Here is a 15,471-nt window from a genome sequence, read left to right as displayed (position 1 = left end):
GTTTAAAATGAAGAAATGGGACAGGTGTGATATAAAGTGTGTTCCAGTGTAATTTTTGGCACGGAGCCCAAGTATCATGTCAAATGTTCACATGAAGCCTGTCCCCATGTGTGCATGTATGTTTGTGTGTCCGCATTTTTTCTGGTATAAATCTTAAAGAATAAAGGGAAGGGCCTTGGGCTAACCAAAAGAAATGGGTAAGAAAGAGATATGGATTTAAATCTAGGGGCTTGAAGGTAGCTTCTGATGTCTTAGGTTCCTGAGAGTCTTTATGAAATTAAAAGGTGGATGAAAAGCTTGAAGGTAGCTTCTGATGCCTTAGTTTGGCAGCTTTCAAGTGCTGAGGACTTGAGAAAAAAATCTCTCTATTTGGAGAGATGAAGAAGAAATAAAAGATTTGATATGGACAGTCAAGTTAAACCTATATGGGCAAACAGAGAGTTTTTGGACAAACAACAGAGAGGAATTTGGTCTCTGCACCATCGATGCAGAACTCTAGGGTAATATGTAATGATCACTTAGATGGGTTAGTGATGGCCATCTGTAAAGCTTATGTTTCTGCAACAAGACAAAGCTTAGTCTTTACGCTTGTGTGAAAGGCAAATTCCCATTTGGACGTGTAATAAAAAAACATCTGTAACTATAACGCACTTACTTTGGATGAGCTGTTCGCACACCTGATGTGCCACTGCTCTCACCATGGCTTGAGACTGTAGGTCACCCTGGATGAGAAAAAAGCAGACTGCTGACTCTCAGCCACAAACCCAGCCAATGGCAGGACTTCCAGGATGGAAATGGGACTTGACTCATTGTTCCCAACCTGGGCTCTTTGTCTCCTAGAAACAGGTAGGATTGACCACCATGGTGCACACGGAGAAGGTGTAAGCAATCTGGCACTCGTGGTACAAGGTTCCTGAGAGCCTTTATGAAATTAAAAAGTTCAAGTGCTTCTGGCCCCAGATTCTAAAAAATTTACTAGTTTTGTAATAAACCCATACATATTTAATGCCTTATTTATCGCTCTTTAGAGTTTGTAAAATACAGCAATTTCTCAACCAGTGGCTTACTTAATACTAACAGCAACTCAGAGGAAAGATGTTAAATCCATCTTACAGATGAACAGAGTTAAACATACTGCCCAAGTTTTCACAGAGGTAACTGGATGAGCCCAAGGTCACTGCTGTTTCTACTAGAGCCGACAGCACAATTATATGAGCAGTGGCACAATTTCTCAAAGGATATAGAAGGCCCCTAAAATAAACTGATCTAAGTTTCACGGCCAGTTCTTTGATTCCACGCTGCCTTTGTCTTCCTTGGTTCCCATATTGGAAATACACAAGCCTCAATCTACCGCTTGGCATTTTGAATAGAGCTTTTACTTTTCTGAAGCCTTTTCACATCCATTATATTATGTCTTCATTAAATCCACTTTGTGAGTTAGATGAGTTTGATTCTCTCCATGTTAGCCTGAAAGAAATGGCCTAAGGTCACCTAGCTGGATAGTAGCAGATCTGCAACTAGAAGCCAGCACTCCTGATTTCTAGCCCACAGGGTGGTTTTCCCTTGAAAATGTGCTCAGAGCCAAGCGAGTTGAGGAGAGGGGGAAGAGGAGTGGTATTAGAGCAATGAGTAATCATGAGAGTAAATGGTTATCCTTTATCAGGCTTATGCAACAAAAGGTGTGCAGTCAGCTGCCGCTGCTCAACACTCCAGAGGATACTTACTCTTTCTCCTCTTTCTCCCTTTGCTCCAGGGACACCCTGTAAAATTTTAAATTGTCAAGTTACTTGGGACACTGCACTCGGCCAAGCATGACAGTGTATCTTTTCTTATTGTATCAACATTTTTTATTAGCTCTCATAATTCTACAGCAAAAATAGATACACAGCAACAGGGTTAAACAAACAGCAAGCTGTAAACTCATCAAGCAGAGATAGCTGTTTTAAACATTTTACTCCTCCAGCCTTTGAACGCACAGACACAATAGGTTTGAATACAAAATTGGGATCATGCAGCAATACTGCTTTGCAACATAGTGTCACTGAATAAGTCATTCACATCTTTTCACACAAAACACCACCCTCTGAATTGTACTTTACCGATGCTGCATAATTGATTTCACAAATCTCTGCTGAAAAGATAAACTGTTTTAATTTTTGAAAGAATATCTCTCACAGAAAGGAAAAGATCTTCCAACTTAAGAGTTCAAGTAAAAGACGAAATCTGTGAAATCCCACATCCTCACTCTGCTTTCCATCCAGAATAACAGCAAACAATTCCTTCTCCCCGACTCTCCCTGATGTTACGAGCTCGTATTAACACGAATTGTCAGCTGAATCATTATTTTGTTTTGTGGCTTAGCTACTCTTTGGTCCATAGGAAACTTTACCATATCTGTAAAAACTTTTACTGATAAAACAATGGCGTTTTTCGTGTTTCTGCAATGAAATTACATGTATAATGCAAAACATGTGTCTTCACAATAATTTCATCTTTTTGTTTCAACTCCAAGGCAGCGTAATAGATTTACTGAACAACATTTTATCCTCTCTATCAAAAGGATAGTGAGTGCCATTTAGAGATGGAATTTGCCACATTGTCAGACTGTTCCCAGTTGTTACTATAATCTCAACAGGTCCCAAATCAAACTCATATCATCTCCAAAATCTCTATTCAGTTAGTCATCCAAATTCAAAATTCTGGGTTCACCCCACGGTGTGCAGGTAAACTGGCTTTCTGGAAAAATGAAAAGCCCTCACTTGTACTGCTTGCTGTTTTCAGAGGTGTAAATGCTTGTACTATGGCTGATTTCAAGTGACAAATGTGCTGTCACTGAAGATGGAGTTTCAAACGGAAGAGAAGCACAAAATCTACTCTCCCAAGCATGTACAAGCCAGTCCAAGCCCATCACTGGTTATATCTTTTACCCTTCCTTCCCTTGCCTCGTTTTTTTCTTTTTGAATTTTATTTTATTTAACTTTTTATGCAGCAGGTTCTTATTAGTTATCCATTTTGTACATATTAGCGTATATACGTCAATCCCAGTCTCCCAATTCATCCCACCCCCACCGCCCCTGCCACTTTCGCCCCTTGGTGTCCATACGTTTGTTCTCTACATCTGTGTCTCAACTTCTGCCCTGCAAACTGGTTCATCTGTACCATTTTTCTAGGTTTCACATATATGCGTTAATATACGATATTTGTTTTTATCTTTCTGACTTACTTCACTCTGTATGACAGTATGCAGATCCATCCACATCTCTACAAATGACCCAATTTCGTTCCTTTATATGGCTGAGTAATATTCCATTCTATATATGTACCACACCTTCTTTATCCATTTGTCTCTCGATGGGCATTTAGGTTGCTTCCATGACCTGGCTATTGTAAATAGTGCTGCAGTGAACATTGGGGTGTGTGTGTCTTTTTGAATTATGGTTTTCTCTGGGTATATGTCCAGTAGTGGGATTCCTGGGTCGTATGGTAGTTCTATTTTTAGTTTTTTAAGGAACCTCCATGCTCTTCTCCATAGTGGCTGTATCAATTTACATTCCCACCAAGAGTGCAAGAGGGTTCCCTTTTCTCCACACCCTCTCCAGCATTTGCTGTTTGTAGATGTTCTGATGATGCCCATTCTAACTGGTGTGAGGTGATACCTCATTGTAGTTTTGATTTGCATTTCTCTAATGATTAGTGATGTTGAGCAGCTTTTCATGTGCTTCTTGGCCATCTGTATGTCTTCTTTGGAGAAATGTCTGTTTAGGTCTTCTGCCCATTTTTGGATTGGTTTGTTGTTTTTTTTAATATTGAGCTGCACAAGCTGTTTATATATTTTGGAGATTAATCCTTTGCCCATTGATTTGTTTGCAAGTATTTTCTCCCATTTTAAGGGTTGTCTTTTCGTCTTGTTTGTACTTTCCTTTGCTTTGCAAAAGCTTTTAAGTTTCCTTAGGCCCCATTTGTTTATTTTTGTTTTTATTTCCATTACTCTGGGAGGTGGATGAAAAAGATCTTCCTGTGATTTATGTCAAAGAGTGCTCTTCCTATGTTTTCCTCTAAGAGTTTTATAGTGTCAGGTCTTACATTTGGGTCTCTTATTCATTTTGAGTTTATTTTTGTGTTAGGGAGTGTTCTAATTTCATTCTTTTCCATGTAGCTGTCCAGTTGTCCCAGCACCACTTATTGAAGAGACTGTCTTTTTCCCATTGTATATCCTTGCCTCCTTTGTCAAAGATTAGTTGACCATAGGTGCATGGATTTATCTCTGGGCTTTCTATCCTGTGCCATTGATCTATGTTTCTGTTTTTGTGACAGTACTATACTGTCTTGATTACTGTAGCTTTGTAGTATAGTCTGAAGTCAGGGAGTCTGATTCCTCCAGCTCCGTTTTTTTTCCCTCAAGACTGTTCTGGCTATCTGGGGTCTTTTGTGTCTCCACACAAATTTTAAGGTTTTTTTGTTCTAGTTCTATTTAAAAAAATGCCATTGGTAATTTGATAGGGATTGCATTGAATCTATAGATTGTTTTGGGTAGTATAGTCATTTTCACAATATTGATTCTTCCAATCCAAGAACATGGTATATCTCTCCATGTGTTTGTGTCATCTTTGATTTCTTTCATCAGTGTCTTATAGTTTTCTGCATACAGGTCTTTTGTCTCACTAGGTAGGTTTATTCCTAGGTATTTTATTCTTTTTGTTGCAGTGGTAAATTGGAGTGTTTCCTTAATTTCTCATTCAGATTTTTCATCATTAGTGTATAGGAATGCAAGAGATTTCTGTGCATTAATTTTGTAGCCTGCAACTTTACCAAATACATGGATTAGCTCTAGCAGTTTTCTGGTGGCATATTTAGGATTCTTTATGTATAGTATCATGTAATCTGCAAACAGTGACAGTTTTACTTCTTCTTTTCCAATTCGGATTTCTTCTATTTCTTTTTCTTCTCTAATTGCCATGGGTAAGACTTCCAAAACTATGATGAATAATGGTGGTGATAGTGGACATCCTAGGCTTGTTCCTGATCTTAGAGGAAATGCTTTCAGTTTTTCACCATTGAGAATGATGTTTGCTGTGGGTTTGTCATATATGGCCTTTATTATGTTGAGGAATGTTCCCTCTATGCCTACTTTCTGGAGGGTTTTTATCATAAATGGGTGTTAAACTTTGTTGAAAGCTTTCTCTGCCATCTACTGAGATGATCATATGGCTTTTCTCCTTCAATTTGTTAATATGGTGTATCACGTTGATTGATTTGCATATATTGAAGAATCCTTGCATTCCTGGGATAAACCCCACTTGATCATAATGTATGATCCTTTTCATGTGCTGTTGGATTCTGTTTGCTAGTATTTTGTTGAGGATTTTTGCATCTATGTTCATCAGTGATATTGGCCTGTAGTTTTCTTTCTTTGTGACATCTTTGTCTGGTTTTGGTATCAGAGTGATGGTGACTTCATAGAATGAGTTTGGGAGTGTTCCTCCCTCTGTCATATTTTGGAAGAGTTTGAGAAGGATAGGTGTTACCTCTTCTCTAAACGTTTGATAGATTTCATCTGTGAAGCCATCAGGTCCTGGGCTTTTGTTTGTTGGAAGACTTTTAATCACAGTTTCAATTTCGGTGCGTGTGATTGGTCTGTTCATATTTTCTATTTCTTCCTGGTTCAGTCTCAGAAGGTTGTGCTTTTCTAAGAATTTGTCCATTTCTTTCAGGTTGTTAATTTTATTGGCATAGAGTTGCTTGTAGTAATCTCTCATGATCCTTTGTATTTCTGCAGTGTCAGTTGTTACTTCTCCTTTTTCATTTCTAATTCTATTAATTTGAGTCTTCTCCCTTTTTTTCTTGATAAGTCTGGCTATGGTTTATCAATTTTGTTTATCTTCTCAAAAAGCCAGCTTTTATTGATCTTTGCTATCGTTTGCTTCATTTTTTAAATTTATTTCTGACCTGATCTTTATGATTTCTTTCCGTCTCCTAACTTTGAGGTTTTTTTGTTCTTCTTTCTCTAATTGCTTTAGGTGTAATGTTAGGTTATTTATTTGAGATGTTTCTTGTTTCTTGAGGTAGGATTGTATTGCTATAAACTTCCCTCTTAGAACTGCTTTTGCTGCATCCCATAGGTTTTGGGTCGTTGTGTTTCCATTGTGATTTGTTTCTAGGTATTTTTTGATTTCCTCTTTGATTTCTTCAGTGATCTCTTGGTTATTAGGTAGTGTGTTGTTTAGCTTCCATGTGTTTGTATCTCTTACAGAATCAAACACATTTTCCTGTAATTGATATCTAGTGTCATAGCGTTGTGGTTGGAAAAGATCCTTGATATGATTTCAATTTTCTTAAAATTACCAAGGCTTGATTTGTCACCCACGATATGATCTATCCTGGAGAATGTTCCATGAGCCCTTGAGAAAAGAGTACATTCTGCTGTTTTTTGATGGAATGTCCTATAAATATCAGCTAAGTCCATCTTGTTTTATGTATCATTTAACACTTCTGTTTCCTTATTTATTTTCATTTTGGATGATCTGTCCATTGGTGAAAGTGAGGTGTTTAAGTCCCCTACTATTATTGCGTTACTGTCAATTTCCCTTTTTATGGCTGTTAGCATTTGCCATATGCATTGAGAGGTTCCTGGGTTGGGTGCATGAATATTTACAATTGTTATATCTTCTTCTTGGATTGATCTCTTGATCATTATGTAGTGTTCTTCTTTGTCTCTTGTAATAGTCTTTATTTTATAGTCTATTTTGTCTGATATAAGAATTGCTACTGCAGCTCTCTTTTGATTTCCGTTTGCATGGAATATCTGTTTCCCTCCTTTCACTTTCAGTCTGTATGTGTCCCTAGGTCGGAAGTGGGTCTCTTGTAGACAGCATATATATGGGTCTTGTTTTTGTATCCATTCAGTGAGTCTGTGTCTTTTGGTTGGAGCATTTAATCCATTCACATTTAAGGTAATTATTGATATGTATGTTCCTATTACCATTTTCTTAATTGTTTTGGGTTTGTCTTTGTAGGTCCTTTTCTTCTCTTGTGTTTCCCACTTAGAGAAGTTCCTTTAGCATTTGTTGTAGAGCTGGTTTGGTGGTGCTGAATTCCCTTAGCTTTCATTTGTCTGTAAAGCTTTTGATTTCTCCATCGAATCTGAATGAGATCCTTGCCGGGTACAGTAATCTTGGTTGCAGGTTCTTCCCTTTCATCACTTTAAATATGTCATGCCACTCCCTTCTGGCTTGTAGAGTTTCTGCTGAGAAATTAGCTGTTAACCTTATGGGAGTTCCCTTGTATGTTATTTGTCATTTTCCCCTTTCTGCTTTCAATAATTTTTGTCTTTAATTTTTTTTCTTTGTCTTTAATTTTTGTGTATTTGCTTACTATGTGTCTTGGCATGTTTCTCCTTGGGTTTATCCTGCCTAGGACTCTCTGCGCGTCCTGGACTTGGGTGGCTATTTCCTTTCCCACGTTAGGGAAGTTTTCGTCTATAATCTCTTCAAATATTTTCTTGGGTCCTTTCTCTCTCTCTCTTCTCCTTCTGGGACCCCTATAATACGAATGTTGGTGCATTTAATGTTGTCCCAGAGGTCTCTTAGGCTGTCTTCTTTTCTTTTCATTCTTTTTTCTTTATTCTGTTCTGTAGCAATGAATTCCACCATTCTGTCTTCCAGGTCACTTATCCGTTCTTCTGCCTCAGTTATTCTGGTATTGATTTCTTCTAGTGTATTTTTCATTTCAGTTATTGTATTGTTCATCTGTTTGTTCTTTAATTCTTCTAGGTGTTTGTTAAAAATTTCTTGCATCTTCTCTATCTTTGCCTCCATTCTTTTTCCAAAGTCCTGGATCATCTTCACTATCATTACTCTGAATTCTTTTTCTGGAAGGTTGCCTATCTCCACTTCATTTAGTTGTTTTTCTGGGGTTTTATCTTGTTCCTTCATCTGGTACATAGCCCTCTGCCTTTTCATCTTGTCTATCTTTCTGTGAATGTCCATTCCCTTGCCTCTTGCATGTCTATTACACACACATACACACACGTACATGCACACCTTTTGCATTGCAATTCCTCTTATATCTATCTCTTCCACTCCACCACCGAGGTGCTACCCTAACCATCTCACACCAGTGCATTTGCAACTTCCTTCTAGCTGGCTTCTCTAACTAAAAACCCTCCCTTCCAGTTCATCCTCTACACAACCACTAGTCTCATCCTCCTCAGATACTACCAGCATACAACTTAGAAAGCTCAGTGACTGTTGATTGATGGCAGCTCTTCCTCTATTCAGAAATCATTCAGTGATTCTTAGACATCCATGTGACAAAGTCAAAGTCCTCAAATTCAATGTCTCGTTATTTAGCCCCATCTTCCCCACCTCCTGTTCATCAAAATTACAACTTCTCATTCTCACAGACCTGGTCTAGTCAGTGTATAAAAACATTTGAAATGTGAGAAAGGTATTAAGCATATACCTTATAAATTAGGTATCAACAATAGGAATATTCTAATGCAATACTTAGTTCAAGTATCACCTATCTGACACTAAATTTTCATTGTAGTACAGCTACAAGTCATTGCATGGATTTCTCTTCTCTCTGTGCAGATGGTAAGACCTCTAATACTGGGGACCATAACTTATATTATTTTATGTTTCCAAAACCACCTAGCCCATTTTTTGCATAAAAGAGTCACTCGAACATTCAACTAAGTCCAATATTAAATTTAAATATTTATTATAAATCTAGGACTGCTGCCTACTTCCTTTGCAAGCATTTGACACAAAGCAAAACCAAAAATCAGCAAACAAGAATAAGTAACTCTTTCACATTTTTTTTTTGTGTGTGTGGTACGCGGGCCTCTCACTGCTGTGGCCTCTCCCGTCGCGGAGCACAGGCTCCGGACGTGCAGGCCCATTGGCCATGGCTCATGGGCCCAGCCACTCCGCGGCACGTGGGATCCTCCTGGACTGGGGCATGAACCCACATCCCCTGCATCAGCAGGCGGACTCCCAACCAGTGTGCCACCAGGGAAGCCCCACATTTTTAATATATTAAGAAACCATTTGTAAGTACTAGTAGTTTAATACTCAAGCTGATTTTACCATGTTCCAAGCACTGTCCTCGGTGTATTAACTCATTTAACTCTTATAACAGCCCTATAAAATGAACTTATTTAATCCTTGTAAGATTCCTATGAGATAAATATATTTATTCTTTATAAGAACCCTATGAGATATTACTTCCATTTTACATATAAGGGAAGTGATGTACTGAGAAGACAAATAACTTGCCCAAGGTCATACAATAAGAAGATGGAAAAGCTGGGACCTGAACCCAATCAGCTAAGCTCCAGAATCTGCTCTCTCCCCAGAACACACTACTGCTGCCACGAAAGAGAACACTGCTCAACAAATCTGCTAGCCAGAATCATCTTTTTCAGTGAAGATAATATTTTTCCTAATTAAATAATAATTTAAAAAGCAAACATATATCTCCCAAACCTCACAGTAGTCATTCAGAATTCGATTTTTGTTTTGTTTCATTTTGTTTGTTTTTTTCGAGTGACTTATCATTTTGTTTGACTCGTTTCTTATAATCTATTTTATCTTGAATATTTTTGTTTCTGAACCAATGTATCCTTTGATATTTCCACTGCTAGCTATCATTTATTAAGTTGTCTTGTCTGAAATGCTTGAAACTTAGAAAAAGAAACTACAGGGACTTCCCTGGCAGTCCAGTGGTTAAGACTCCACGCTTCCATGGCAGGGGATGCAGTTTCGATCCCTGGTTGGGGAACTATGATCCTGCATGCCACGCTGCGCAGCCAAAAAAACAAAAGAAGAAGAAGTAAAAAGAAAAAAAACTACAGCACAAACCTGAGTGATAAGGTAAATGGACAGCATCAGCTGTGGGCACCTTCTGGTATATAGGGATGGATGTATTTAACTGGGCCTGAAATTCCTCAAACTCAGCCTCACAATGCTTGTTACTAAGTAGCTGCAGGACAGAGCTAGGCAGTCTCCAAGAAAGATCCATTTAGTGACTATATCTGAATGGCAAGAAATTATTTTTTATTCCAACTTCTCTGACATTTTTTCTTTGATTTTTGCAAAGTAAAACAAAAACAAACTAAAAATTCCTGAGTGAGTTAAGGTTCATAACTCCACCAAAGTATGCTTTGAGGGAAAACACACATTCCCTGTACATGTAGGCGAGAAAAAGTGGCACATTTTCCTTTAATTTCAGGAACCTTGAAATGTAAAGAAAAGAAAATACAGTAGCTACATTCATAGATTCACAGAATTTTAGTCCCGAAGGCAAGAAGAATGATCTCATGGTCCAAGCTCCAAATATTAGATGTCTGCTAACCAAAATCAAAACATCCCTCATTCGGCTCTAAATGTCTCCCACATCTGACCCCAATCTGTAAGAATAACCTTCTCATACTCACCTGAACATCAACCTAACTGGAAGGCAATCATACCTTCATTCTTTCTTTTAACAAACACTTATTAAGTACCCTCTATGATACTGAGCTGGGGTCTAGGAATCAGAACATGAGTATGATAAAATTTCTGCCCTCAAGGAACTCTCCTTTCGTGGAGAGATGGACATCAATAGTTGAAATGAAGTCTCTCAGCCTGAGGACATGAGGGTGGCCTCACACTGGAAGTGCACAGTTTAAGAGAGATAATAGCCAGAAGCTCACCAGGTAGAGAAAGGAGGAGAAAGCAACCCAGACAAATGGAAGAGCATCCCCAAAAGGCAAAAAAAAAAAAAAAGTGTGAAACAGGATGGCATATATTGGGGGAGCTTTAAATAATTTGGGGTGACAACTCCAAGGGATGTTGTCATACCTCCAAGAGAAAGGACGATGCCAGATCAAGTTGGAGGGTAAAGTAAGGGCCCATCGTCAAGGGCTACGTATACGTGGCTGAATATTTGGGCCCTATCCCCTGGTGACAGGGATCCACTGAGGAGATTCAAGCCAGGAAATGACACAACATTCCTCCTGCAGTTCTTCTGCGAGGGGAGATACCATATTTTAGCTTATGCTTAAGCCTCAGGTAGGAATTATGACCGCAACAGCATTAATGCCCATTCTGTCCCGGGAAGTCAGCAGCTAAAAGCAGGGTTCATGAAAGCAAACATTTTCCTGGCACCGACTATAGGAAACACACTGCTATTTTCAGTGGGGCGGTGTGTCTTTCTTGGTCTCTTTCCCTCCCGCCTTCCTAGACAGACATCCATGGGAAATCAATCAAGGCCTTTACACCGTGACACTGAGCCTACTTTACTAGACACGCCAGTCTGGCAGCCAGTAGGCATATGGCTCCTCCCAGCCCAAAACACAGGGAAAAGTCTGGGCTGGACGGTTCAGAGAACAACTGGCTTTTGAGAGAATACCCAGTGCTGTCTCTGATATAAATGCCACCATCATTGGCCCTTTTCTGTTGATTTATAACAATAGAAGATAATATTATTAACAAGTGTTTTATTTCCAGGAAAAAATGTATTGCTATTTTTCTATGCCCCATATTTAAAGTCTATTCTAGAGCTACAAAAGGCCAGATGGATAAGCAGGGTGGGGTCCTACTTACCTAATGTATTTCATATCTCACTCGACTCCTCCCACACCCCACTGTTCTCTCCCAAGTACTCCTAGAGCCTGTCCTTTCCTATCGCATTCCATCCCTCTGCAGTTAGGGTCAACCCAGCTTGGGTTAAGGGAAACTGCACAAATACATTTGTTTATTGTCTAACCTAGTTAAACCAGTGTTTTGGTTGTTTGTTTCACCTTAAGGTGCCTCAAAGTCTTTGCTATCCTAAGACTTGTCATGACTTTCTGAGAAACAGATTTAGTATACACTGCCTCTGAGACTTCTTTCCCAGAACCCCTTGCTCTCTGAGCCCTGCTGACATATTCTGGAACTCTTGTTTCCTGGAGCACATTTTGGGAAGTGGACTGAAGCCTGGTAGCAGAGATAACAGAAAAAGATGTGTGAGGATAAAGCAATCAAATTTTCTTCTGTGACCCATTAGCAATTTGATATGAAAAGAGGAGATCTAAAAGGTTTTGCACCATGATAATGTAGCTATCTTAAATAAGTATATGGCTTTGTAAAATGACAACTAAGGAGAGCTTTGAGTGTGCAAATTAGGATGTGTTTGCTAAAATCTGGAGGCATTTTTTATGTTCATGTCTTATGTGTGTTTGTGTACCTGCATATGTGTCATGTGAATCACAGCCTAGAATAGGACCCTGAGGGCAAAATCAGTTTATTGAAATGGGTTTCAAGAATAAAGAGCGACTATCTGAGTAGCTAGAGGGAGAGAGTTTCTTTCTGAATGAAAACAAATGTTTCTCTTATGCCTTCTTCAGTGTGGTAGGCAGAAAAAGGCCCCTGAAGTGTTCATGCCCTAATCCCCAGAACCTATGAATATATTACTTTATGTGGCAAAAGGACTTTGAAGTGTGATTTAGTTAGGATCTTGAAGTAATGTAGGGAGATGATCTAGGATTATCTGGGTGGCCCAAATGTAATCACATACATCACTCAAAGCAAAGAAACTTTCTGGGCTATGTTTGGGGGAGATATGCTTATGGAAAAATGGTCAGAGAGATGTGACACTGCTGACTTCAAAGTGGGCCACAAACCAAGGACGGTGGGAAGTCTTTAGAAGCTAGAGAAGGCAAGGTAACAGATTCTCCCCTAGAACTTCCAGAAAGGAAAAGCTGACACCTTGATTTTAAAACCCAGTGAGACTATATCAGGCTTCTGACCTACAGAACTGTAAGATAATAAATTTTTGTTGTTTTAAGCCCCTGAGATTGTGGTCATTGTTATAGCAGGGAGTAGAAATCTATTTCATTAACTTCTCCTACCCTCACCCTTCAGATTTCACTGTTCCACGAATCCTTAGCACATCTGCAATGTATATACATTGACACTTCTCAATTGCTTTAGTTTATGGATACAGATTTGGTACCTCGCAGATAATATCAGAAGGCTGACTAATAATTACACCCAGAAGGAACAATTTGCAAGTCGCAGATGATGCCAAGTGTGCCTTTGGAGGCTGTACTTCAACAACCTTATTTTACAGACGAGGAAACAGGCCCAGATAAGCTCATCTGTTTCTCCCCCATCCTACCCCTACCCCCTCCACTGATCACATTTAAGCACCAACCTAAGAGATTAGAAGCACAAAAACGGGAGGTAATTAGTTCCATTCACTGGGCCTTCATTTACACCACTATTCGCGAATGTGTGAGTGTGTGTTTTAATGGCAAAGTCTGTCTTTCTCACAGAGTTTAGAAAAGAAAAATCTCTTCTCATTTTCACTAATCCTGGACTTTCTCCAGTCTTGTATTTCTCACCCAGGAGACAGGCCTAATTAACAGATAGTATTGTACCCAGTCCCTGTAAAGATGGCATTGAGTTGACTTAGCCAAATACAGAATAACAAACAATGGAAATATATATAAGCAGAAGCTTAGCTGCAGATGATTCCCTATTGGGACCGTTTGTCTTTAGCCATGATATATGCACAGTCTGATCTTAATCTTTATCCTATAGGAGATTCTCTGTTTTCCTCATGGATTCCCACAGAATCCAGTCCTGAAAAAAACATTTTGACCAAAGAAGATGCTGTAAATTTAAACACATAAATAAACCAGAGGGATAACTGGGCAACCATCCTGACTGGCTTACAGCCACATACTCACAGGTGGTCCGAGGGCGCCTTGGGGTCCCATGCTTCCTGTGATTCCTGGGACTCCAGGGGCTCCGGGAATGCCCTAATAGACAGGAATACGGAGCAAAGGTGAGGACTCACTCATTCTCATCGAAAACAGCTAGCTCTCAAGAGAGAGCAGCAAACATGCACAGTTAACCTCACCTCCCCGCCCAACACCAAGTCTTCAGGATTCACTGCTCATTCCTGTTTCCAACTAACATACCACAAAAGTAAGGAAGACAGTTTTGGAAAAGTCTCCACTCTGTCGGTTAGATGTAGTTCTTTCAAATTCATATACACACTACTATATAGAAAATAGATAATCAACAAGGACCTACTGTAGAGCACAGGGAATGCTACTCAATACTCTGTAACGGCCTATATGGGAAAATAATCTAAAGAAGAGGGGATATATGTATACGTATAACTGATTCACTTTGCTGTACACCTGAAACTAACACAACATTGTAAATTAACTATACTCCAATAAAAATTTAAAAAGAAAAAATAATTCAAGTCTTATCTGTGTCTAATAAAAGTAAATCAATGCAGGTGATCTTATGGCAAAGTGGCTCAGAGGTAGAATAATCAAGCCACATGGATACATTATTTTTTAAGGATGTTTTAGGAAGAGCTCTGTACCAAGGGATGAGTTGTTACACTATAGCAAAGATGGCCGCCAAGGTGAAAGGTTTGACAGAAGAAAATCTCACAAAAGAGATGAATTGCTTTAAAGCAGTACTACATCCCAGTAGTTCCTGGAAATACTTACAATTGGCCCTGGTGGTCCCGGAGGGCCAGAGGATCCATCCTTTCCAGGAAAGCCCTGGGGGAAGAAAAACATGGTGTGTCAACTATGCAGTTGCTTTACATGGCTTTCAGAAAAGGTGCACTTAATCCCATTTAATATCTGGGGGCAAGTCCTGTCATTTACTCTGGACTTCCAAGGATTCACTGCTTTTATATCCTTCATGGGAATTGTTCTTGGCAAAGACTTTTGTGTCTGTTGGCTCTATGAAATTGTCCGATGTAAGAATTTTAGGTGTAAGAGATACCACTTACAAACATAAACAGGAACTTGTTTCCAGAAAGTGTTTTTCATTAAACTAAGCATAACAAGTGAGAAGGGAGATCAAATCTGGTCATTAATGACCAGCCAAAAAGACGAATTAGTGTCTTTCTGGACCTAAGGGAGTTTGGGGCAGGGAATCCCTATCACAGGAATCTATATTACAAATTAGGAGTATTACAATATCTGCAACTCTACAGCTCTTCAGGAGCTGCCTGGGGGAAATGTGGGGGGATTTCCTGCTGTAATGATACAGTTTTGACTGCTGAGCAGGTTTACTGAATGTGTGTACATGTTTGCTTCCCATTCCATGATGGAAGAGTTTAAGGCAGAAAGGAAACGATGTTCTTTATAAAAGTATCTTCCTCAATGATTGAATGTGTGTATGTGCATGTTATTTTTATGTGAATGTTAAAAAAAAATAGAACAGCTGGGGTGACTTACTCTCAAAAGGTTGCAGTTCTTAATTGTGGGTGCTGGTCCTTCCAATGCAGTTAAAAACATGAGAGAGGATTTTCAATCTGAATTTTATAATAAGTTTATAAAATTTTGTTCAAGACATTACATTCTACTACATGGAGAAATGGACTTTTCATCTTGGGATTTGTCCCCTACTAGAATAACCCATTCTCATCTCAAGTCAACTCAAACCAACATCTCCTGGCTTCCTTGCT

General features: G+C 39.1%; 1 protein-coding gene across 5 annotated transcripts in view; it reads right to left on the bottom strand.

The window, feature by feature from the left end:
* Nucleotides 1–15,471, bottom strand: part of COL14A1 (collagen type XIV alpha 1 chain) — a 268,310-nt gene that overhangs the window by 27,805 nt on the left and 225,034 nt on the right. For all 5 annotated transcript variants that reach the window (XM_030875687.3, XM_030875690.3, XM_060287056.2 and 2 more), the window contains 4 exons: nt 14,501–14,554; nt 13,718–13,789; nt 1,725–1,760; nt 656–722 (listed from right to left, as the gene is read on the bottom strand). In XM_030875687.3, the coding sequence (XP_030731547.1) occupies nt 656–722; nt 1,725–1,760; nt 13,718–13,789; nt 14,501–14,554 (229 nt within the window). The remainder of the gene's footprint in view (nt 1–655; nt 723–1,724; nt 1,761–13,717; nt 13,790–14,500; nt 14,555–15,471) is intronic.

This window comes from Globicephala melas, chromosome 17, assembly GCF_963455315.2.
Source record: "Globicephala melas chromosome 17, mGloMel1.2, whole genome shotgun sequence".
Taxonomy (NCBI): Eukaryota; Metazoa; Chordata; class Mammalia; order Artiodactyla; family Delphinidae; genus Globicephala; species Globicephala melas.
Note: the sequence above shows the minus strand (reverse complement) of the source record. Positions and strands in the feature narration are given on the sequence as shown.